Source organism: Bradysia coprophila, unplaced genomic scaffold (assembly GCF_014529535.1).
Source record: "Bradysia coprophila strain Holo2 unplaced genomic scaffold, BU_Bcop_v1 contig_391, whole genome shotgun sequence".
In the NCBI taxonomy this organism is placed as follows: domain Eukaryota; kingdom Metazoa; phylum Arthropoda; class Insecta; order Diptera; family Sciaridae; genus Bradysia; species Bradysia coprophila.
This window is the reverse complement of record NW_023503649.1, coordinates 214,000-239,960: the sequence shown is the minus strand read 5'-3', so window position 1 is coordinate 239,960 and position 25,961 is coordinate 214,000. Positions and strand designations below refer to the sequence as shown.

The 25,961-nt window shown below is 33.1% G+C and overlaps 2 protein-coding genes across 9 annotated transcripts; one reads left to right on the top strand and one right to left on the bottom strand.

The window, feature by feature from the left end:
- On the top strand, positions 1-13,594 carry LOC119082181 (alpha-tubulin N-acetyltransferase-like). 3 transcript variants are annotated; one of them, XM_037191597.1, is made up of 8 exons: positions 1-190; positions 7,004-7,147; positions 7,221-7,370; positions 8,276-8,520; positions 8,582-8,693; positions 8,890-9,007; positions 11,253-11,302; positions 11,808-13,594. In XM_037191597.1, the coding sequence occupies exons 2-8, from the start codon at positions 7,044-7,046 to the stop codon at positions 12,307-12,309; spliced, it is 1,281 nt and encodes a 426-aa protein (XP_037047492.1). In that variant the 5' UTR covers positions 1-190; positions 7,004-7,043; the 3' UTR covers positions 12,310-13,594. The 3 variants fall into 3 exon arrangements, with proteins under 3 accessions (XP_037047492.1, XP_037047490.1, XP_037047491.1); XM_037191595.1 differs by having other exon boundaries at positions 8,854-9,007; XM_037191596.1 differs by lacking the exon at positions 1-190 and adding an exon at positions 3,277-3,420 and having other exon boundaries at positions 8,854-9,007.
- A 1,304-nt stretch (positions 13,595-14,898) lies between these two features.
- On the bottom strand, positions 14,899-23,012 carry LOC119082183. Of its 6 annotated transcripts, none has more exons than XM_037191605.1 (6): positions 22,671-23,012; positions 19,071-19,328; positions 17,932-17,993; positions 17,725-17,866; positions 17,472-17,665; positions 14,899-15,767 (listed from the first exon to the last, which is right to left on the bottom strand). In XM_037191605.1, the coding sequence occupies exons 2-6, from the start codon at positions 19,100-19,102 to the stop codon at positions 15,130-15,132; spliced, it is 1,068 nt and encodes a 355-aa protein (XP_037047500.1). In that variant the 5' UTR covers positions 19,103-19,328; positions 22,671-23,012; the 3' UTR covers positions 14,899-15,129. The 6 variants fall into 6 exon arrangements, with proteins under 6 accessions (XP_037047500.1, XP_037047494.1, XP_037047498.1 ...); XM_037191599.1 differs by having other exon boundaries at positions 22,829-23,012; XM_037191603.1 differs by lacking the exon at positions 22,671-23,012 and adding an exon at positions 22,632-22,655.
- Positions 23,013-25,961: the final 2,949 nt, after the last annotated feature.

Genomic DNA, 25,961 nt, shown 5'->3' with positions numbered 1-25,961 from the left:
GAGAGTTAACTTCAAGAATAAAGCGTGTACGTATTAATAACTCTTCTAGGTGTATTTATTGTTGATAGAAATAGTAAAATTAATTGAGGAAATTATTAAAACTGAAGTGTTTATGTGAAACGTAGACGTGTATTTGAGTGAGTGTCAAACACCTGAATCTAAATTTTCACGGATAATATTGTAAGAAAAGGTAGGTTTTAGCACCAGCAAAATTTGTATGAGTATAGGATAGCTTTTGGTGGAAAACATACAGAAAAGTTTCATAATTTTATAAATGCGTGAGCGACCTGTCCCTCGGTAGATATTAAATTATTTAACATGACATCCTTCTTATACCATTTACGGAAGTGACTCGAGTCAAGATGCTTTTTTTCTTGAATTATTAAGTGAGTTTCATTGATCACAATATTCACTTCATATTTATACCTACTGTTGCGAAAGAAAATGCTTGCAGGTGAATTTCGGAATGCGTGTAGTGTGCTGTATGGTTTTGAGAATATCGAATTGTGTGTCATCAGGTTTTCGGGCAATAAACTAGTAAACAATATGCCTAACTTGCAAAACATTGGATATTATAGCCAATATTTTGCGTGTTATTAACCAATAAAACTAGGAAATCATAACGAATTCTAGCTGGGTTTTTTCCGACAATAATTTACCAACATTCCGAAAATAAAATGTTTGTTAATTCTTTCGCGACATTAATGGAGCAACGAAAGCTCAGTAATTTTATGTGGAAATAATTAACACGAAATGGTCGAGAAAGAGCTTTTGTTTTCATCTTAACAGTAGGTAGAGTACGTATACCTGACCTCTCAGAATAGAAGAGAACATTGTTTGATCCTTCGACCCGCCTGAAGTAGTTGCAAAAGAAGTTGCAAAATTCGTAAAAGGAAAATGTTTTTTGCGACAACTTTTGCAACTACTTCAAACGACTGGGAGCAACCTGAAGTAGTTGTCAAAGTAGTTGCAAAATTCGTGAAAGGAAAATATTTTTTGCAACAAGTTTTGCAACTACTTCAAAAGGCTGATCCTTCGATTGAATAGTGCACAATTTGGTGGGCACAGTATTGTTAACATATTGAATGCTCTCTGGATACGAAGGGTCTAATTTATTTATGGAAAGCAATATGAAAATCTTCAGTGTTGAGTTGAAGGAAGTGATTCGTTGTATTCGTTCTTTATTCATACTCTTGGTCTTGCCCCTTGGTCTCTTCCTACATTTATTACTTCAAAAACACACATTTATTTTATGGTTGGAAAAAGTAGGTGACTGTAATGTTGTAAACGTTAGGCAATGTTTTTCATGAAGTTGAATGCCAACAACACATTTATTGTCTCTTCGGTATTGCCAAACAATTACGATTAGGTGTAACAAATATTCCATATGTCTGATAAAAAAATGTCAGTTGTTTTTATCAATGTTTAAAATCTTATCTGGTGTCATTATTCGAGTAATTGTTGCCATTTTAAAGCAATTAGGCAGAGAAACACTTCATCTCATAGTACCTCACCCAGTTTAAACAGTGGTTATCAATCACGTACGTTAAGCCATTATTTGAGATAAAAATAAGTGTTAAAATCTCACTCGTCACGACAGTGTTCCAAAATATTATAAACATAAACGAGGAATCTATATTTAAGGTACCTCTTTTGAGTTTACATTTACTTTAAATGAAAGCGACTTTTTTCATTTTACATTTTAAGAAGTACTGGAGAACTCTGCTGGAGTTCTTGTTTCTGACCAAGAATAGTCTGTGTCCATTTGTAGACTGTGTGGTGTACGAATGACTCATCGAATAATTAAAAATTCATAGAGAAGTTCATACATAATGATCTACATAATGCTAATATGTTACTTAAGATTACCTGTTACTTTCGTTCAGTTTCTTATTCAATTCACATATGGCAGTAATAAGCAATTAATTTGAATAATGAATGAAGTGGTTGCTGTAACGAAAACATGAAGAATTTATCACAACTGTTGGCAGTGAGTAGGTACATTTCTAACAAACAAATAAATAAACAACCACACGAAATCATATGGTGATGGTTGCCTAATAAAGCCGTACAAATACAAATGATGTGCTTTTTTATGCAACCTAAACGTAGTTACTACATGTCAACGTGATATCATTTTCTCGTATATACTTATCAAAGAATAATTCTTTAAAAAGAGATAAAATCACCGATTATCGTTATCGGAACTTAGGACGTGATTAATATTCGCTGAAAGTTCATGCATATTGAGTCATCGCACATAACATACTAAAAATGCATCTATTATAGCAATGACATAGACATATACTTACAGTACAGGGTGGTTCAACCAATTATTGATTAAGTTCTATCGATTGATTTAAATGTCAATAAAATTGTCGCTGAATAAATATTTTATAAAATTACCAGTTACGTTTGTACAACGGTGCACTTACTATTGTTTAAGGATACAATAGACTATGCACAACAAGGCTATTTTAGGAATTGTTCAAGATATTTTAAAGGTCTCTTTCCCTTGTTTGGTCCTGCTGAAACACGACCGAGTTAAGTTAATTCCCTAGAGGTTAGTTATCTCACTAGTTATTTTGTTTGCTAGGGAGCTAACTGGATTGAGCTAAATTAGTTTCAGCTTTCTATCCATAGATGAAAGATAACAATCGTCAACGCAATGAGTATAACCCGAACTTGACCTGACCTGAAATTTTCGATTTCGGGTTCCGCCCGAACCGGAAACGAATCTGAATTGGTTCGACTCTTACTTTTACTTTCAGGTTTGACCCGAAACTAATCTGAACCTGAAATTTTGAGGATGAATCTGGTTGGGTTCGGGTAACCGGAAATTTTTACACCAGAAATAACAAAAATTTCAGGTTCAGGTTAGGTTCGGGTCAAACAAGAAACTTTTGAAAGCTGATCTCTAGCCAGTTGCAATAATTTGGGCTTTTGCTGTCCGTGAACCTTATGGAAACGGCAGGTGTATTTACCTCTAAAATTATTCCATTTCGATTGAAATTGATAACGACAATTCACCGTTCATTCGCCAAAAACCAAATATAGTGTAGAATTATATACCCACCAGACCTAACTGCTTCTTCCGCAATTTTTCATTTTTTTGGGTGCAATCACTACAATCATTATTATAATTGAAACACCCAGTTTCTATATTAAAATATAAATATCGCTTCATTGTGCATGCGCTTGTTAACCATATTCGTGTTATATGTGAATCTCTTGGCGTTAATGGCGCAAGCCCACATCCACATTACCGGCATTTCGTACCAAAAAATATATTCTCAATTCATCTCGTCCGACCGAGCAATTTTTTGCTATAACATTACCAATTTGTTATTTCACTTAGCCATATCGTTTCACATTTTGTTAGCAGTGCTAAAAAAAGTAGAAATTATCTTAGATACACAAGTAAGTTTTGTAGAAATATTTTTTTTATAATTCGCAAATTGATGTAGGCTTGCTGAACACTGAACACGATAACTATATTTTGTAATAATTATTATAATGGAAATACACGAACATTTACCAGAAGTACATAGATGGTGATGGTTCTATGTCGTTCATGATGGTTGAATAATGTTATGGTGAATGAACAGCATTTGAAGAATACTCTGTGAAACTGGATCACATAACATTACTCATCAACGTCAGCATACAGTTTTAACACAGTGATCCGAAGAAGTTTCTGTTTTAATTTAACAGAAAGATTTCAATTGAATTTTCGCTGGGGAAAATTTTAATTATTTTTTCACTTCGTCTTTCTTTTTTCTTTATTTAAAATAAAAATGAATTGAACGGGTCAATTTTCGTAGACCACGTTTATGTTCTATTCAGAGTAACAAAAAAAATATTGACAATTCATTATAGTAATCGTACGTGTCTTTGAACTTTGTAATACCTACCTACCTATTAATTTGTAATGTTGATGATGTCATTCAATGATTAGTTAACAAAATTTCACTTCGAATGAATCAAAATTTAATTCGGTAATTCCTTTACCATTCATTTTGGATAATTTTTTTTTTTCGTGACACGTACTGGTATTTCTTTCACGTATTTTAGGTCCTTCTTTCAATGTAAAACCATTGTAATGTACATGGAAGTCTGATTTAATTTTTGTTCTGAGCAAAGTGTGATGCCTTATAAGTTTATCAATTAGTATCTACCTCGAAACGCCTGTCTACGATGAGACCTCTGCCAGTTGTTTCATTTTTCATATGATAAATGTTGAACATCTGGTTGCTCTAAGCATTCATCAATTCTTCTCGTATTTCACTTTTCATAAAACATTGTAATTAAACTGTAGTGCCCACTTTGAACGATTATTTTCCAATTATTATTTTCTCAACTTTTATAGGTCGTTCTCCTCTGATCGAAGTTATTATTATTATTACCGTAATGTTCATAAAAGTAACGCAAAACAAAGTGGAAAAAATTAGATGATTGTGTAACACCAACAATTACGTTTTAGTGAAGACCTTTCATCCGATCCAATCCAATTAAACGTCTTTGAAGTCATAATGTTAAAGTATATCGATATTTCAGATGAAGTTTGATATATGAGAACGCCTTCTAATAACAGTTGATAGATGATGGTTTCATCTGTGTACGATTAGATTTGTCAGGAAGAGTTAGGAGAGTAGCTTAGAGTAAATGATTATGTTCCTACTTTCATTTGTATTTTTGTCCAAGTCTGTAACAGTACAGTATGACAATACATAAAACAAAATCGGTTTTGGATGGTCTAATTAATTAAATTAATTTCACAAGTCATGAAGACACTATATATATAGACTACAAACCTATCAAATCCATGTCACATAATACTTCATTCCTTTGATGACCGTGTACGTTCGATCGTCGTCGATGTCAACAAATTAACTGACAGTCCAATTATAGTAGCTAAATTGTCTTGATATTTTGTGACAAACAAAAAACTTGCTTGATGATTGAAGACTAATTAGATAATTGAATGTTAAATGTTGCATGTTCATGTGTACCAAAGATGTCGTATGAGTAAAAAAAATTTACGATTTTAGAAAACTGAAATAATTTTCAAAGCCGGCAACGTTATTGAATTAGGTGGGGTCCCAAACGCGTTTACCGATATTTGATTCATTTTTATTCTAGACATAGGCAAATGTTGCCAAGCGGGTTTTGGCTGCAGTGTTGCATTGGCCAACAAATATATATTCTGACATTATTCTAAAAAAATTGTCAGTGCGATGTTAACAACATTATTGACAGAGGATCAATAGGTAATTTTTCATGTACAACGCTGCTGAATACTTTCACTACTTCATTAAACCGTTCAGAAGATCTTTAATTCTAATTCAACGGCTAATTTACAATGAACAAAAAACCCTATTGCGAAACACTCTCAACCTTATATCACACGCCATATATAGCCGTACAAAAAGTTGTTCGCCTTGAATAAATTTCTTAATGCGGTATTGGATTACAATATAGTAATTTGATTTTTTTCTCATACATAGAATCGGTTATGGGTTTGGTGAAATAAAAGTTTACAGCAAGAATCCGTACCATATATGTATCTATCTATATACATAAATATCGATTTCGTATTAAACCAAATTTTATTCATGATTAGTTTTCGCTGCTTTTTAAATGTTCATTCATAAAATCAGTTTACATTTACTTAATTTTTTACGCATAGTAAAACAAAATCGATATACCTCCATAACACACTATCACATTAGTACTAAAAATATATCTCAGTGCGTGTGTACGATACACTTATAATATGAATATAAATGGGTTATTTATGATGTGTTTAACCGAAAAAAATATGGTTTTCTTCGAAATTCACGTAGAGACCAACGTGGTAGCACAAGCCACAGTTTCTGGTAGCCTCGAATAATTTGTAAATATTATGTTTCGTTGCCCGACATTGTCGTCTGTAATAATTAAAAGGTTTCGTGTTCCAACTTATATATTTTCATTAATTGATATTGTTTTATGCGAAACCGACCGACATTATACCCTTCAAGAAAATGTAAGCAAGGTATATTTTATAAGTTTCCTTTTTCACTATTCTTCACCCATTGCTTTCTATCGTAACATTAAAAGTCTACTTCATCAAAAATTTGCTTGGTATTATGGGTAGTTTCGGTATCGATAACAATCTTTATGGCTTTCTGTTAAAATTAAATCGTGAAGTTTGGGAAGCATTATATATTTAGAGACAATTGACTTGGTAACTCGACAGTATTTGAAACTTCTTGCAAACAAAAATATTTTCACTCTATTTAGCGATGTGTCTCGCTTGTGAAACCATCTCATAAAAATACAGTTTGGTTTTGGTATCAGTATACTTTCGCTCGAATTACACACTTTTTAATGATGGTTTCATATGCAAGCATAGAAAATTAAAATTGGTTTTCATGTAGAAAAAAAGTAAATAAATAAACAAATAATACGTAAAACTATTGTTTTACTTGACGATTTATCATCAAAAACTTTCTTTTTCAATTACTGGTTGTTTACTTAGGCCAACTTTTAATTCATGGTTATGTTTCAATGAATTATGAACATGAACTGTATCAGCTGAATAATTTAAATGGTCAAATAATTAGTCTATAGCTCCAGGTCTTTTTTTTTAAGAAGTGACAAGCGTATCGAACGAAATCATTAAATCTGTTACTTCATTTGTTATCTACACTTTACATTCGGCTATACATAAGAGAACACTAGCCAGAAGTTGGTTCTTGTCGTCTTCGCCGATGGAATATGACTTGCCGTTTGTACCGCTAGTTATGAAACTTTTCAAAACTTTTCGCTTAGAAAAGGTGGATTGGATTTTCGAACATTCAATTTACAGCCTCAATTTTTGAATGAAAACTAATCGTATACGTTCAGAACTCATAATTGGCAGTCACTTAAGTTTAGTCTGATCGTAGCAACTATAAATTCATTGACTGTCCAATAATACGATAGTAATGACATTCGATTTACTATTTATTTCAAACAGGAATCATAAGCAGCACGACAACACCATAATATTCAGTATCATGGAGTTCAGATTTAATTTGGCGCCACTGTTTAAAACAGACATCATAAAGGTTGATAACAATCTTGTACCTCTAGGATTTCACGGAGACAGGCGTACCATATTGTAAGCAAACTTTTTTTTCGGAATATTCAATTACCGATGTGTAAATCCCTATTATGCATGCAACCATTTACAGAGACACAACATCTAAAATAACCGAAATTATTAATGAAATGGGTGAATCGTCTGCACGCGCTCAAGGCCTAACTAGGGCAGTGACTACCGCACAGAAACTTAGAAATTCCGACCAAGTCGTTTACCTACTTCGTGAAAACATCGGGAAAAAGTAAGTTTATCTTTCAATTTAATTAGGAATGCTTGCGAGCAAATAGCAGCACACTATAACTTCCACAATAATCAGTTCAACAACACTGCAACTTTTATACTTAAAATAATAAAGATTTTTGTTCAAAAACAAAATCGCGTGCTTGTTTATCATGCATTCACAAAAGGAACATATTTTCGTTAAAGTGCAAAACTCTTGTAGAATTAGTTGTATACGTTCTACATGAACGACCCAACGGCATAGTAATCAGATATTATCCGAACCAAGTATTTGAACGTGTCACCAATTTCTGTTATACTTTTATGTTTTGTGAAGGATTTGTGGGGTGATGACTGATTAGTCGTAACACAAGTACATAGAGATATTGAACTCGCTGACCTGGAGATATTCTTATATACAACCAATTCGTTATTCATTTTACTTTAATGAAGACAGGATCCTTCTAATCATTTTAGTTTACAATATCTTCAATCATTACGACTAATGATTCTTTGAGCGATGCATAGATTATTCTAAAGTTACTAATCCAGTCTTTTAATCAATTAAGGCGTAAAATATCTCACCCACAAATTATCATTCTTAGCTAACTGAGCCTAATACATGACCATACTCAGCACATTTATGATGTGTATTACATTTTACATTTCTCTAGTTATATATTTTGATAGCGTAGCTCGAAACATATACTTAAGCTATTGATTTTATGTGTGGTTCTCATTATTAAATGCCATGATTTATGAGGTGATGGTAGGGTAGGTACGCGTATAGCAATTTAATTTTCCAAGCTGCGGAAAGAAATCAATCATGTCACAACGATTCAGTATACTTGTTACGACACATTTCATTTAAAAAAAATTTAAAATTCTTTGCTTTCCATCTTTTCATTTGCATTACAAATCTTTCAGTGGTGCAGTCACGGGACTATTAAAAGTTGGCACGAAAAATTTATATGTTTTCGATCCGAATGGAGAAACAAAACAAGTGTCCGCACCGTGTGTGCTCGACTTTTATGTGCATGAATCACGACAGCGATCAGGACTTGGTAAACAATTATTTCAAACAATGTTGGATTCGGAGGGAATCAATCCAACGAAACTGGCTATTGATCGACCATCCGAGAAATTGGTTGGTTTTCTAAAGAAACATTACGGTGAGTCAATTGAAATTAGTTTCAAATGCGCTTCGTTTGTTTACACGAATCAAATCAACAGGTCTTGAGAGAACAATACCCCAAATGAACAACTTCGTTGTTTATGAAGGATTTTTCAGCGCATCACAACTTCCACAACAACTGGATGATCGAAGATTAAATATAACTGCCAGGTACGAATTGTTTTTATGACTTTCCGACATTCTGTGGAGCTTCCTCTATTTTAAATAACTTCAAATAATCCATCACTAATAAAAATTAACTTTTTTCCTCATGCTGCGCCGCTTCACGTATTACTTACTGAACCTCAATATAATTTTCAAAATCTAACAGTCCTAACACCGCTTTATTCGGGCCTCATTTTATTAGTGACGAAAGTGCGAAGCGAAATATTCGGTCAAAAACTAGTTCGCCGTGTCTACCAGCTATACAAAATGCTCCAATTGGACGATTCGGAGCGGGACGACCAACTTGCAGCATGAATCAGGTCAGTTTTTGTGCATGGTTTCGGTTGCTTTTTCTTAATGCAGGCTAAAGGTTGGTGAAATAACCGCAATTTACATTCTAAGCTGAAAACTACCTGTACTGTCAAAGTTAGAGCTTGGGAAAAAAAAGAGATTCGAAAGGTGATGACTCGAAAAATGTTTGAAATTTATTTCAATTTCACAACATATCGAATAGTCCTAAAGAATCATAAAACTTACTGACATATTTCCGGCCAAGACATTCTTTAAATCGATTTTTCACACCAGATCTACATTTTTCTTCATTTGGCCAAAAATGAGCCATCATGGCTTCATGGTGTGAAAAATCGATTTAAAGAATGTCTTGGCCGGAAATATGACAGTAAGTTTTATGATTGTTTTAATTTCTGTACAACTGCTTTCCACCGATAGTCCTTTAGGAACCTCTGACCTGCACTCTTTGAAGACCGAACTGAATACCATAAATTATTGCCCCTTATACGGACACCGCGAATATAATGTTCCCTTATCTAACGTCCTCGTCCATGTGGTATCGTTGGAAAATGTTCAGTTACGACTACAATCCACTTCATTTTTACATTGGTATAGGCCATAGATCGACCGAACGATTTTCCTTTTATTTATTCATTTGAATGAAGGTATATAATGATGTCCATCACAAGTCTATAATAATTTAACTAAAGAGTGTGACCACACATCTGTTTCCCTTGATTTATAATTTAATGGTTCCCTTAAAAACCTGTACATGTGCTGGACGACAATTCCCATTGTTATTGATTTTTGTTTTCTAAAAAATCGATTTCTATTGAAGGACAATTGACACATTTTTGTATGTGGAATTTTAAAGTATGTCAACCGTGCCACTCAAACCGTCAGGAAATGAACTTTTTGTTATTGAAATGTTTAAGGGAACATAATGTATGGCATGCTACTTAAAAAGAAATCAATAAATGAAAGTGACTGCAAATCTATACAAAAGCATTAAAATGCACAAATTCCATTATGCAGTCAAAAAAAGGGACTTTCACTCTCTTTTTTTGTTTGGTCTAGAATCCACTGTCCGTCCACCGGAAATCGTTGAAAAGTGAAAATTCCTTTCGTGCTTCTTTGCCATAAATTTTGCATATGCAAAACGTACACATCTAACGTACATGTTACACAAGCGTAATTTATTATTTCTGCACCAAATTGACCTGTAATTTTACCCATAATGTGTTGGTCATATATGCATATCCAATTATATTGTGATTGTTAGCTGTATATGTTTCCTACCGCTGTACGTCCAGTAATTTAAAATTATTATGCGAGTTCGAACTGAGCTTTCAAGTAACGTGAACTTACTTCAACGAGTGTGTGTAAAAATGAAATTAAAAAGGAAAGCTTCTTATGCAATTCTTGTTTTTAATGGTCAGTCGTTAAAAGGACGAACTGTTGTTTACACCTTCATATGCATAAGATAAATGTTTATGGTTTTTTACAAAGCAACAAGTGTTCGTAATTATATAGTTGATGAGCTGAGTTTTATGCATTTCTTGTTTAATTGATATGGAAGTATATGGAAGCGCGGTGTAGATTTTTCACAGAAGGTATCACCAACATACATATTCAGTCGGATGCTCAAGACGGGATGTTGACATTCGATATAAAGCACAAAACCAAATTTTTGCAATATTTCATCTTTATAGTGAGAGAAAAGTGAAATTCAACATGTTTTCTTATTAGTGGATTCTGAGAGTTTTTGTGGTTTGTGATTGATTCCTTAAGAATTTCGTTGAACAAATGAAAATCTAGATTTTCTGAATTTTGCTGAGGCACGCGCTCGCTACAAGAATGAATTAAAAAATCTACATTTTCATTTGCGTAAAACAAATTTGGTGTGGAATCATAACTTTTTTCTCCCTGTAAAGCTAACGTATGTTTCCTAACCAGTGCAGTGTTAACATAACGTCGTATTTTTCAAAAACTTTGTTCTTAACTTATGCTAAAAGGATTTTTTTTAGCGAATTCGATTCAAGAGCTCGCCTTCCAGCTTCTGCTGGAAACTTCTACTTCGCTATAAAAAAAATCCTTTTAGCATGCGTTAGGAAAATAACTTGTGAGCCACCCTCTGATTTTACAAACTACTATTGCATTTGAATGATCTCATTGACTGAATGTGAAGCACTTCTTTTTTTACACTGTGTATTTGTCCTTTTGTCCTTATAAGAAAATCATTGGCTAATGGAGGTAATTTCTCTATTCTTTTAGATAATTCATAATACACCTTCAACGACGGCGATGGCGTCTGAACCAAATAGGTAATACGAATGGAGATCATATTAATTTTAGCTATAAAATGCTGTAATTTCTGTTGTCAGTCACAATGCTATACATAAATTGCTTTCATTTTTGTTTTATTTTTCCAACTGTTTGGTGAGATTTTCTTTTTAATTTTGTTTGTGTTTTATTTTCAGAAATTTAATAGCAGAATTTTGATTTCAGTATGTAAAATAGAAAGAGAGAGAAAATCATATTTTTTTGGAGTGTTATTATCATTAAATTGTTTGTGTACGGTTTTTTGTACTTTTTGTATTTTTTGTGTCCATTAAAATCATTCAGACTTTTGAACGTTTTCAAGACAAAAATCAAACATTAAGAAAAATATCATTGATTGGTTCGCTGGATTTATCATTTTTAAAGAATTTTGTTCAAAATTTTTACTTTCATTTTTACGTTTTTTGTCATAACAAAACAATAAAATGCCAAAAACAAAAAATTATGACGATAGCCAAATTGAATTTAAAAACCAAGAAAACATTCCAGTCCCCGCGTCGACTATATCATCCACCACGATGACTACGTTGACGATGATCTAATTTGTCATCACAACATGGACGAAAAAATTCAAGTCGAAATCGAAGAGAAACTTGATGAAATGATTCAAAATGTGAACAACATTGATCTGAACATTGAACCCGTACGCGAAAAGGAATTTAAAGAAGTTAAATTCGAAGAACAGGTCAATGTTAAAGAGTTCGTCGAACCGATTCACATTAAAAAACCCAATCATTTTCCATTGTCGAAACAGCATACCGGCTTAAAGAACATATCGTACAATGTGGGTGCCGCTGTATCACCCACCGACAAAATGGAATTCGATCAAGAAGAGCCGGAAAGTTTCGGAGTTTTGAAAATCAATCGACCGATCGGTAAGACATTACAAGTTGACAATACCGATGCTGTGTCGACATTGTCCAACGGATCGGAAGGACTAACCGATCAAGGATATTTTGATTTGAAATTTTATCACAATAAATTGTGGTAGACGTCAATTTAGATAAAATTTGATTTAAATTTAGACTAGCAATGCAATATAATCTTATCAGTATAGAGAGGAGTCTTCGTACGCAGTGCAATAGTGTTTGAAATTCGAGAACGAAAATGATTTACATTAGAAGGAGTCAAATAGGGAACGTTTGTAAAGATTTTTTTATATAAAAATTCAATAGTTTTTAGTAAATAATAACTGTTCATTCCCGGGCGTCGCCATTCAAGTCGTTGAATAAATTAAACGAAAAAATATTAATTCTAATGGAAGAGCATAACGCTCATATCGACTTACGGTTATTCAATTTATATTCGTAGTTTTTCAAAATTCTCGCTGGCTTTTTGGCGTGTCCCGTTAGTGAACTTAAATGTATTTGATATACGACGTAAGAGCCGTAATTCGCGTGCATTATAATTTAATTGTATTCGTCAATGAACCAATGCAATAACGTGCAATAATCATAAGTAAACCAGAATAGGTACCTTAAATCAGCATTTTTAACTTAAACTAATTTTATTAGCTTTATTCTTTTACAGACGGTCATGTCATCGGTTTATGATAGACATGACACTGGTACTGATTCCATGCATACAAAGTTTGATTGTTTAAAAACAGCTTGTTGAAATGACTTATAGATCATAAAAAAGTAGAAGAATCGAGCATACAGGTGACATACTAGCCGTCTGTGAAAGATTAAAGAGTTACAACAACTACTTGATACCGGCACCAAACCGGGACGAAAATCTTTATTTAAAAAAAAGAAAGATTTGATCTGTACAATTTAGATGTAAATTGTGTAAAATGGCTTTTGCAAAAGCTTCAACCGTTATTAGCAGTGTGCAATAATCAAAGATTTATTTTTAGCTTTGCACCGTTTTAAGTAATCATTTGATTTTACAATTAATTTCTTTGTTTTTCGTTGTTGTTATCAGTGAATGTTAAATAAAATTAAAATCTCATTTACATATATTTACAGCGCACCATTTGAATCAAAATTCCGAAATTATATGATCTAAAAACACACAAAGAAAACCTAAGTAATGTGAAATTATTTATTGTGAGAATTATTAAGATGTTTAAATGTATAGGATTTTTAGTTGATTTTGTTTTATTTTTTCCTAATTCTTTGATCCTAATTTATTATTATGTAACAAATTGAAGAATTGCAAACGCTGAATTCATTGTTTCATTTTAAAAATGGCATTCACAAAAATGGCATGTAATTTCTTGGAAAATTCAAAGTAATAAAATTACAAAATATTTATTGAACAGATCGTCATAATTAGTCTTTTATTCAACTGGAACTGTATCTACCCGTGTCTAACATCCTTCGCGCCCTTCGGAGCAAAGCGAAAATATTAAAAAATTTCTTGCTGTGTCCAAGACACGGCACTTTACATGATTATTGTGCAAATGTCCTGTCTGTAAATAACAACCCCTCAGAGAGTAGGTAATCTTATAGAGTAGTCTTGATTCATTAACTCGGCGTGAGTGGCTTAGTTCTGAGATATATGGAATAAATGGATTAAATGGAACAAATTTATTATTTTTTATCTCACGAGTTTTCAAACGCCGTGGAGATCCTGCGAGTCTTTTATAGTATTTAGTTGCCCAATTTTTTAAGGGATCGAAATATTTCGGTAAAACTAAAGAAGCTAGATGAAACAATGACCAAAAACGTGAGAATGTCTAATGTCTAGAACAAAGAAGTAGTAGGAACGTTAGGATTAGACATTGTTTTAGATGAGTTACACCTTAAATAGTCACAAAAGATGTTTATCGAGAAACGGGATCAATAAAACAGTTATGACACACGAAAAAGCTTTTGTAAAAGTAAATTGCAATTTTCATAGAGAAAGTTAACAGACAGATTTCCTTGAACAGAAATGAAGAAGAGAGGAAGTATTTATGAAATGTCTTTGCATGAAAGTTTCATGATGAAACACTACAAATAATATTCGTATCTTTATTGATCTAGAAAATACTTAAAAAATCCTTATAAGGACATTCATGACTTCCCCAGGCCATATTTCAGGCTCCTGAAAATGGGGCATGGCCGGATGAGCACTGAATGAAGCTTTCGAATGACACTTATGTACTACGTTTATGAAAAATTGATTGGAAATGGCTTCAAAGTTGATGAATTTTCTGGGTCACTCTTTTGTTTAAATTCTTCCAATGAGCCATACTTACCAGAACAGAAGAAATTTTTCAAAAGTATTTTGAAGTTTCGAAGATATTCGTCCGTAAAGATGCCATTACCGGTAGGACAAACAATTTTCCATTATCCGATCGATAAAAATGCTTCACAACTTTTCATGGCAAACAACATGGATCAAAGAAAAATCGCAAAAAACTGAAGGCGTTCGGAATCACTATTTATCAACTTATCTTCTGTTTATTGTTCGTACGACAAGAACATCCATGTTTAAGGTATTAGTTTTTGAGGCGTTAAACTATGATTATCGTAATAACAATATTTTATAACATAGCAGAATCTACGTCACACCATTTTCTGGACAACTTTTCGGGGTCGATTTCTATATTTCTGAGCTGATCATTCTAGTGAAAAATCGGTTGCAAGTTTGTCTTGAAATGTTTTCTTTATTTAATCCCAATACTTTCAATTTTAATTGTGAAATGGTTTACCGTCGAATTAGAACAAATTGTTTTAAACCAAAAAAAAAAACTTTCAAAACAGAATCATTCCATGTATCACAAATTAAAAACTTAAATTGCTGTTAAGTACAACTTGCAAAATACTTCAGTGGTCTTCTTACTCAAATAAAATCTGTACAAAACTTATAAATTGCAGTCCTATTCAATGCCCTTATCCTTGTTGCTCTTCCCCAAATGTATGGTCAATGGCGGTAGCGAGGTTCTTAACAATTTCAATCTTTTACTTTTCTCCACTCGTTTTGCTTGCGCTCCCGATTGAAAACCCGAACTCTTCGGCGACGTTAAATTGTCAGCACTTTGTGCAATAATATCAGACTTTCCAAAATATCTTGGCATAGAAAAATCGAATTCGGAATCGCGTACACTATTCGCCGTTTGAATGCTATACAAACTGACCGATTCCTTATACTTCTCAATGGTTGGAGTATCTTCGTAATTCTTTGGCAACGTTGAATACGAAATCGACGGTATTTCCGGTGTCATACTTATCTGACCAATAGAATTTGAGTTCGTGCCCGATATGGTGAATATGTCATTTTCGCTTGCCGGCCGAAATGAAAAATACGGTACACTTTGCACACTTCGCAATCGCTTGTTCAGCAACGGTGATCGGAACACTTGAACGTCATCGCTTGCTCTCGGTCGTAGAACGATTTCGTCTTGTTCGTCATCCACTTCCGGGATGGAGGGGAATTGCTTTGATGCACCCAACGACGAACCGCTCGATGAACTTGGAGCTTCGATGGTGAATTTGATTGCAGATGACGTTCCATCACCTAAATTAGAAAAAAATATTATAAAACGTCTTTTCTACTGCAAGCAAGGCAAAACATATAAAGGTTAACCTTTTCGGACAACCTCTGACTCATGTGAACTTATAATGATGGCAAAATGGATGTTAATATAATTTAAAGATTTTGTATGACTTTCATGACACCTGATAGATGAAACAAATTGATAGACCCACGACTAATATATTTGCCGTCTGAGAAAGGTTAAATTTCATTTTATGAATGACTTTGAGGAAAATCTTTATTTGCCTTGTTAAGTCAACACTAGTTTCGCTGAGTTTTGCGAGCTTTAAAGTTTAAATTTTCGGAAATATGTAAGTGTGGAATTTCGAAAAGCTCACAGAAGTAAGCATTGCGTTCGAATAACATCGTAACGTACTTAGCTGCAGTGCAGTATGATTGGTTTTAGTGCTTTTAGCGAAACAGATAACTTCTCAAAATTGAGATTTGTTCTTCACCAGAGAGCTTATTTACAAACTCTTCGGTCGATATCAACAAATAAATTAGTTGGGTGCAGGAGGATCATCGTAAAATGTTTTAAAACAAGTCAGTAAAAGAATCAACGCTTTCTTCCTTCATCAATTAAAATTTTGTATACGATTTACACTGTGAAGCGTTGTCTGAAGTATTGAATGATTAAAAACCGTTAATTCACATAGGATTAGTTGCTGATACATATTGCCCATCATATGAGTGAATGATACAATTTAAAATATATAAAAAAAGCTGAGAGTTAATGCATTACAACACACATTTTTATTGCTAAAAAGCTTCCAATTGCTATTACAGGCACCTACCTTTAGACACCGGTAAATTTTTGAAAAATAAATCCACAGCCACATGCAATTATCAAAAATGCCGAGAATTATAATGATGAGATTATAAAAAGTGCAGACCAGTGTTTTGTGTGACGAAATGTAAAATGATTTTCTGTTTCGTTTACGAATCGATCAACTAAGACAGTGAAATTACAACGCATCTCTAAAATCATCCATTTTCGAGTCATGTTTCGGATTATATTGTTCTGTGATTCAAAAAAAAACTGAATCAAAAAGCGTTCAAAGTTTGATTCGTAGAAACATTAAGGAAATACGAGCACCGATCGTTGATTATATTTTGTTCAATTGCTCTGGAAAGTGATCTTGGTCTTAAAGTCACTAAAATGTAGTAATCAGAAAAAGAATCCGATAGCAGAGACAAACAGCCTTTGTACCAATCTTAGTATTCAGTCTTTTGAATGACAGAATATATAACATAACAAACAATGATTCTTAAATTGAATGATTTACCCGAAAACATTATGATAAAACAGTAGAATTTGTAAGGTTTTCCGACTAGAACAAATAAATGAATTTTGCAGAAGTTTTCATACTCCAATTTTTATTGCCCTCGAATGAGTACATTACTTAGCAATAATTTTATTATTTCCTTTATCTAATATCTCTAAGCCAGTCTTAGTCAATCTATGTCGAGTGATATACGATTTGACTAATCAACATGCGTTTAGTTATGATAGTTAATGCATAAAGGATCTGCTAGCCTTATCTTTCAATTTAAAAAAAAATGTCTGACTGATCCAAACTAATTTCTAAATTAAACCGTTGTCTACAATGTCTAATGAAAATGTTTTTTTCGTTTTACTATTTCTATCTCTCAGTAAAAATGTATCGATGAATTACATTTGGTTACCTTCCAATCGCTTCAGTAATTTGTTAGAATCATTTTCAAGCGGCGATTTTCCGTGCACTGATGGCGATACAGCCTTCTTTAGCGGTTGGTGATCGTGGAAAATTTGTGAGTTGGCAAATACAGCCAAAATTTCTGGTGCTAGCATGGGCCCATTTGTTGCTATCTGACGATAGTCATCCTCATGGATTTTAGCACTGTAATATTGCAATGTTAAAAAAATATATGGAAAAGTCGCATTCTCAAGTGGGCTCACCTCTGCGATATGTTTCTCTGTAAGCGACTATTACCAGGTTGAATACAGACCGGTGAATTGTTGTTTTCCTGTTTGGTGTCAGTCGATAAAAATCCGTTGCTATTTTTTGTATAATAATCGTCTTCTTCAGGATTGTAGTTTGCTGTTGCAGATTTATTTATCTTAGTCAAATTATTATAAATTTAATTGAATGGTTCAACCATTTACCTATAGACTCGTCATAGCAGAACTTTTCCTCTATGCAGTTCCAGTAAAAATCCTCCCAGCAACTGCAATAAATTAAAAAAAATATCTGTAATGGCATACATCTACTGAATCTTTAATATCTTTTCGAAGACAGCAAATGGACAATTATGAATCATATAAAGGACTGAACTCAGGCTGTGGCTTTGTCGTAATTAGAAAATAACTGAAAGAATGTAGTGGATATCATAACAGACCTTTAACCTTTATCAGACAACAGGCATATCAATTGAAGTACCCCATGGTGGCCTAGGTGGACTTCCCGCGGACTCGACCCATTTATCCCATCCTTATCCTATCGAAGTGTTTGATATAACAATTTTAAAAAAAATAAAACCCTTTCCTTAAATAGTAAGAGGAAGACGACGTTAGCTAGATCTCATTTTTTTGTAGGAGTTTTCAATAACAGATGATAATAGCCGTCCGTCCGTAAGGGGTTAAGTAACAAGTGCTTTCGATATTCAGTTTCAAGTTTGCGAATCTGTTTTTTGACATATTTTTGTCAACATTTTAGAGCGACCATATCGGTGAGTTGATTCATCGAACTGAAACACCGGTAAATAATTTGTCTTTGACTCAATTTGTTTAAACAATTGTGCATTGTTATTGATGTATGTCAGCGAGGAAAAATATCTCTGTGCTGATAAGAAACGCAATAAGATGAGCATTCGTTGTTAAACGATTAAAAAACTACGAAACTGATGAGAAAGATTTACACCCACCTGAGGAATGCCAGCGAGAGGAGTTCATTTTCCTACAAGTTTGATGTTTCCATTTGTCGCGGAATTTCCCGAATTAAATATTATCGATCACGACAAAGATTGCGGTATTTGAGGCGTAAATTTTAATTTGTAAATAATGGAGCGAACGAGACATTTCAATCAACAAGTCAAAATGTTGAATTTCTTCAACAAGTGATTCATCAATAAAAACACGAAAATTGCGCTGCATATCGAATTCATTCAGCCACTTTAAATTCTTAGTTGTGCTGAAAGGTCTTTACTTATTAATAATCAAATAAGCAAAATATATTCTCAATGAAATTCCGTAACAATTAATAAATATAGGAAGTTGGTTGTAACTTAAATATAGTTTTGACTCACCTTTGACAGCATCGGCACATTTTAAAAAACATCTAATTTTATTTGAAATATCACTGACTCGTTTTTCCAATATTTTTTTATTTTAGATAATGATTTTGTTTCACTTTAATTTAAATTTCGTTTACTAGATAGAGTATTTTGTTTAAAACTTTTCCACTTTTCTTTTCAAGACGAATGTATTAGTGTCTTCTTCTTTAACATTGTCTGCATTTTTAGTGTCTTATCATCACATTTTTCCGAACAAAAGCTCTCCACTGACTGATAAGAAATCAAAATTTATATATTTACAAGTTGTGACGATAACAAAAAAAATTATTCAGTGCGTCTAAGTCTAGGTTCATTCTATGAATACCTTTTTTTTTAATAAATTCAATATTTATTAATTGTTCACGTGTTTAGCATATCGTTATTTATTTACTTAGCATGAATTCTTGTGCTTAAACCACTCAATACCGCCGAGTGTGGTGAAATAAAATACACTGAGCAACAGGTATACGTTTCGACTTTGTAAGTTATGGTAAGTATTTATTAAAACTTAATAGTAAATATCCAGTTATGAACACATTGGCATGGGCCCCACTTAATGTTACACTGAAATGTATAAAGCCAATCGATGATTGTTCAGTAGTTTCAAGAATGCCAATTGTTTCATAAAAATGGAAATTGAATTAGAGTAGAGAGGAAAGGTTGAAAGATGCAATAAATATAATCGTTACCGATGATTGTTTGATGTTCTGATTTGGTTGAAAAAGATTTAATTGCTACACTGTAGAGAACAATTTTGATTAAGTTCAAATTTTGTCTTTAATGAAAATTGAAAATTCTAGTCATATTTTTGTGTGGTTACTTTAACCTGCTACAGACCGCAAGCATATGACCAGTATTATCTTCCCTATTACTACTACCAATCAACATATTTTTAATCTGTTGATTTCAAATCTTGTACTTCAATTTTCTTAACAAATCGATAACACTTTGCTGCTACTTAATAAGACCCTGGTAAAATATGGACTTGGTCGCTCGTTAAATAGAGCGTTTATTAGCTTAAAAACGAAAGCATTAATGTCTCGTTGCTGTTAATTTTTTAAGAAAATGTACACAGAGATTTATTTGGTTTGGTTTATGTGGTAAAAGGAAATTAATTCACAAAAAATGATCGTGTCAGCTTAATTCACAAGCGCAATCTATTTCCATCGACCACTAATTTACAATTTTAACAAGCCCGATGCGGTATGCAAACATGTACTTAGTTAACAAGTCGTTCTGTATTTATTTTAGTTTCCTCTCTATGTATATACATTTTTAATATAATTTCGTATTTCAATGCATTCTCAAGTTCAAAATGTACAAAATTATTTTCTGCGTTTCATATTACGTTTACCACAAGCAAAAATAGCTTCACTGAATCTAATCGCAAAATTTTACAACCATCCGTATACACTATAAACATTACAAATCACATGTTTTTGCAGTCAGTTCATTATAAACATAATAAGTAATTGTAAGCTACCTGAAGTTAGTATTGTCGTCGTTAGAATAATCGCCCGCATGTAATATAATACGTTATTAACCGCACGAAACTTGCATGGTTAATCTATCTGAAGATAGCAAGTGAACTAATGTGAAATTAGAAATACCTAAAAATATACCTTATACACCAACATCATATGGTTGGTATATATCTATAGCTTTAACTATATTTCTATACTGTTTATTACCTTGTTACTTAAATTTTTCCAATGATAAGATAAAGATAGGCAATTGCTTTTTTATATTTTTTATTGATAACAGCGCAATGTATTTATTGCTGTATTCGCAGGTTGAATGTGGAAATAAAATAGAACAAAGTCTTGAAAATCTTGTAAAACTCAAATAAAAAGGTCGTATACTTAGACCAATTGCGTGAAAATAATTTCTTTGTTCGAATTTATGACTATATCAAATCGAAGTGAACCACTGGCTAAGAAACATTTACCGACATAATGTATAAGATCGAGGCTTATGTAGCAGAAAGAATGTCGTAACTAATGAAGTAAAAGATTCAACATCTATTGTAACAATGTGATTTTAAAAGAACTCCAAATGCCTGCAGTTTGTGAAGATAATAAATATCTTCAGAGGCAGTCCTTCCTTATTAGTTGCATAGAACCGAAAAGATGTTTTTACCGGAAAATCTACCTCTCTATTTATATTATAAAATTGCGAAATTGCAGTAGAATTATATCAGCCTTACAACAGTTATTTACGAATCTGTCTTGGACTGTAGATTTTGGCTGCTATGTCGAGGAGATCACTCTTACAAATTCTGTTTTATTCGTGCTTGATTCAGTGCAATGTTAGTAGCTGAGAATTTGTGATTAGTGTTTCCGATCATTTTTTTTTTTCTGAAATACCACATACCCAAGTTATTATACGGCCTATGATAAATAAACATTGGAACAATTAATTTAACTACGTAATACAAGGATTCAATAAAATATCTGATTAGTCATGTGAATCTTTAATATACGTGACCGATACTAGCACGATTTATCAGTAATTTCTGAGTAATCAATTAGCGTTTTACTATTGAATAAAGGAGGAGAGGAATGTATATAAAAAATATGTCGTCTGGATTTGTGTCAGTTAACTTACAATTGGGAAGAATTCCTCTTACAGATGTATCATCGTTTTCGCATTATATTGCTAACATTGCTAATGATACAATGAACTTCACATGAAATATTAGTGTCACAAAGCAACTGCATTACCTATTTCTTGCACGAATTGAGTGCAAAGAATAGTTCGTTAAAATGCAAGACATAATAAGCATTTTTTTCATAAATAAGAACTTGGAAAAATGACTCTGAATATATTGTCTCAAGGTAAAATTGAAAGGTAAATGAATGAATGAACTTCTGTCGACAGCGAACGGCATCAATAAATGAGATATTTTGTATGAAAATGTTTGATAAAAGTAAGTAAAAGATTTTCTATCATTCTGTTACATCAATAGAAGTAAAGTCTATATAAATACAAAACATTAAAATATTAGTTCCACCATCAATCAAACACAAATGAGTTGAGTTCTTTTTTTTTCAGAAACAATAAGATTAAATTTTGAAAATCGATTGAATTCTCATTGAAACAGTCAAACAGATAAGTATATTAGCTGCGAATCGGATTTAATTGCATTAATTTTCGAAGGTTGTATGCGTAACCACCATGCATTTACGAATAAATCACAACCAATTATCAGACAATTAAAATCTTTTGAGAGAAAAAAAAATCAAATCTCGATAATTAACAAAATTCCATGGAATTTAATTGCTCGTAGACTAACTTCCATTGAAACTAAAAGCAGCAAATATTCGAATATAATTAATGATCGCGGATCGAGACTATTCGAATAGTCATCAGAATATTTTTCGCTCATGTGAGTTTGAAAACAAAAACAAAACGTAAATAAATAACGAAATGTAATACAAACACGTGACTCAATTTTTATTCGTTTTGGGAATAAAATAAAAAGGCAGAACGATTCAACAATGTGCCATATCGTTATTTCGTGGTCAAATATACTTAATCCAATGCACCGTCGAATTGTGATATTTTATTGACCTCCATTTAAAACATCATAAATTTTAAATTCACTAAATAAATTTGCATTATCGACACAAGTAGTTATGGGGAGTACACTTAAAACAAGTATATGTAGATCTACATGCCACGCATATATATGAAAACAATTTTTATTTTTTTTCACTTAAGTTATGTACCTCGGGTACGCAAAATCGGCGCGAGATAATTTCAACCAATTTTTGCACTTGTCAAAAAACTGGTTTTTCCATCACATTACACTATATACACTCAACAACCAAAAATATTGTACTTTATTAAAAGTGAAGCCAATATAAATATTTTTATCCATTCACGTTTAAGGCCGAAGCATAACTGGTTGGCTCGACGGTGACGAGAATGAATTATTGCTAACAGAATAATATATTACAATCGGTTCGTATGATAAACTTCTCTCATTAAATATCGATACTGGAACAGTTTGTGATATTTCTAAGAGCAAAACGGAAAATTTATTCAAAATAAAAGAAATAAAAAAGAAAAGAAAAATAAACAAAAATAACACGAAAAACGACTAGAGTGTAGCGACTGTGCTTTTATATTTGCGGGAAATCATAGTTTTCTTTTTAAATTGAACCATATTGTTTTATTGTCATCTGTTATAGATAACAACGACAAAAAAATGACAATTTCTGGGTAGTATGGTCCTTTATTTATAGTAAAATGCATGTTAAAAGAATGAAGTACAAGATTTGACATCAACAGATTAAAAATACTTTTATAGAAGGAAGTAATAGACCCGATAATAATACTGGTCATATGCTTGTCGTCTGTAACAGGTTATAAATTATGAAATGAGTCGATGAGTTAATATTTTTATCTACCTAGGTGAAATAATAGCAGTGAAAAAATGCTATTATTTCGCCGTCGGTAGATAAAATAGCGTATTCACCTCTGTCCACATGTTTACTTTGCAGCGAGTAGAATAAAAGTTCGCCTTCGGCTTATGCAATAACTCCCCAGGTGTCTAAATAAACATGTGGAGGTGTTGGATTGTAGCAATCTACTAAATATTCAATCTAGTAAGTTGTGAACATACTTTGTTCATTCTGTTTGGAACTTTCTCGGAAACTACATCTAAATTCTATTGCTCGTAATAAAACCATATTCGGATTGAGCTTAAGTCATTTTATTAGTCCTGACGCTGATATTCGGAGGATTCCAACAGGTTATGGGCCCAGTAACAGGATAATAAGTGAATTAAATTTGGCTTTATTATGGAAATCGGGAGAAAGCACAGAATCAAATTTCGGACACATAACGGAGAAACGGGAGAAACAAAACAATTCACGCCGTAAGTGTGGTCGAAATTCAAAATGGAAAGTGCGGAGGTCTTTCTAACGTAGCGTCATTTTCATACAAGGAAGCATTGAAATTTACTTTTCGGTTCACTTTTTCATCGAATCGTTCACTTAAATTTCAAATTTTAGGCACACTTACGGCGTGAATTGTGGATGTCGCAGCGGAAGATGAAGAGCATGTAAAGTAGCGACAAACAGAGAAACGAAGCAATTGTGGGTAGTGTCAAGGAACAATCTGGTTCAAGAATAAATTCAAAATGCGGATGCAACTAAGGGCAAAATGCGGACGCAACTGAGGGTAAAATTGCGGATGCAACTAAAGATAAATTCGGTGCAGATGCACAGTCAAGTGGTGGCGGTAAACTTCCAAGTTTAAACGAAGGTAGTCACATTAGGATTCACTTGTAAGAAGAACGGAGATAGAGACAATGGGAACTGTTGTTTGAATATTGACGCTGGCTTTGGCAATGTTCATACGTGCGGATGCGGCACTGTTCATGGATCATATCTGTGGATAAAAGAGACGAGAGCTTGCTGCATTGGTGGCACTAACAGAAAAATTTCAACTTGATTGTTCAGCTATACGAAAGTTAGTGTGATCAATCATAGTACATCAAATGGTCGGAATGATGTGGGTTTCATGTGTTCCTGCAACAACTCAAATCATTCGACATTCAGGAGGAGCATTTGGTTTAATTCTGGAAATTTAACGTGTAGAATGAATATTTCGAGATTGGGGAGGAGTGTTGGATTGTAGCAATCTACTAAATATTCAATCTAGTAAGTTGTGAACATACTTTGTTCATTCTGTTTGGAACTTTCTCGGAAACTACATCTAAATTCTATTGCTCGTAATAAAACCATATTCGGATTGAGCTTAAGTCATTTTATTCGTCCTGACGCTGATATTCGGAGGATTCCAACAGAATAATCTACTATTACCTTTCCTTAACCGTTCACCGAAGTGAAGGCATATAGTGATTTGATCCAAGTATTTTCGATAGTTAGCTATGCCTTATATATTGCAGAGTTATGTAAAGGTAGAGCTGGTTATGTATTCTTTCACAACTCATGCGAGAAAATAGTTATTTTCTCCCCTCCAAATGCAATTTCCCATTTTTCTTCACTCGTTGAACAAATAACTATTTTCGTCGTGGTCGATAGCAGATTGATTATCTTTGTTATTGAAAAGAGACTTCAATCCAAATTGTTTCTGTAACTATAATTATTTAAATCGAAAGTGTACATTATACACAGAATTCAGTTGAACTAAGACAGCTACGCGATGATCTCTGACGAGAAAATGTTAGAAGGTAAGATGCAGAAAATAAGGACTCGATAATTTGATGGCGATGCCTTTGCTGTTTGTAGCCGATTAACCGTGAACGTCTGTAAAATGAATACGCGGAAGCACACCTCTTCTGATGATTCCACATAGAAAGTATCGCTTGCGACGATAATCATCACGAAAAGTGAATTTATTGGATGAAAATCCACCATATCTTCATCAAGTGTGGTGTGTCACCTACGTATCTGATCCGCGTCACCTTCATCACGCGAGATGACTTTTTTTGTTTAAAATTGTGCAACGTTATCATAAAGTGTGGTACGTCGAATTATTCCACACCTGGCTTATGTGGATAATATATGTCGTTCATGTTGGATTGGCGGTAAATATTCGCTACCGTTGAAGATTGTAATTTGTTTGATCCGGGATGTTACCACTGTCGATTTATCTAATTTTTATTTATTTTATGTTGGGCCGGAACGTATCGCTGACGCCGTTAGTTTTTGTTTTCGATGTTAGGTTGGTTGGTTGACTGGTTGGTTGTTTAGTTTTAATTCGAGGCCGGAACAAAATCACTGCCGCCTTTTCTTTAGTCTTAAATTTATTTCTTTGTTGGGCCGGAACGTATCACAGTCGCCGTTATTTTATTTTTAAATTATTTATTTATGTAGAATCCGGGACGTA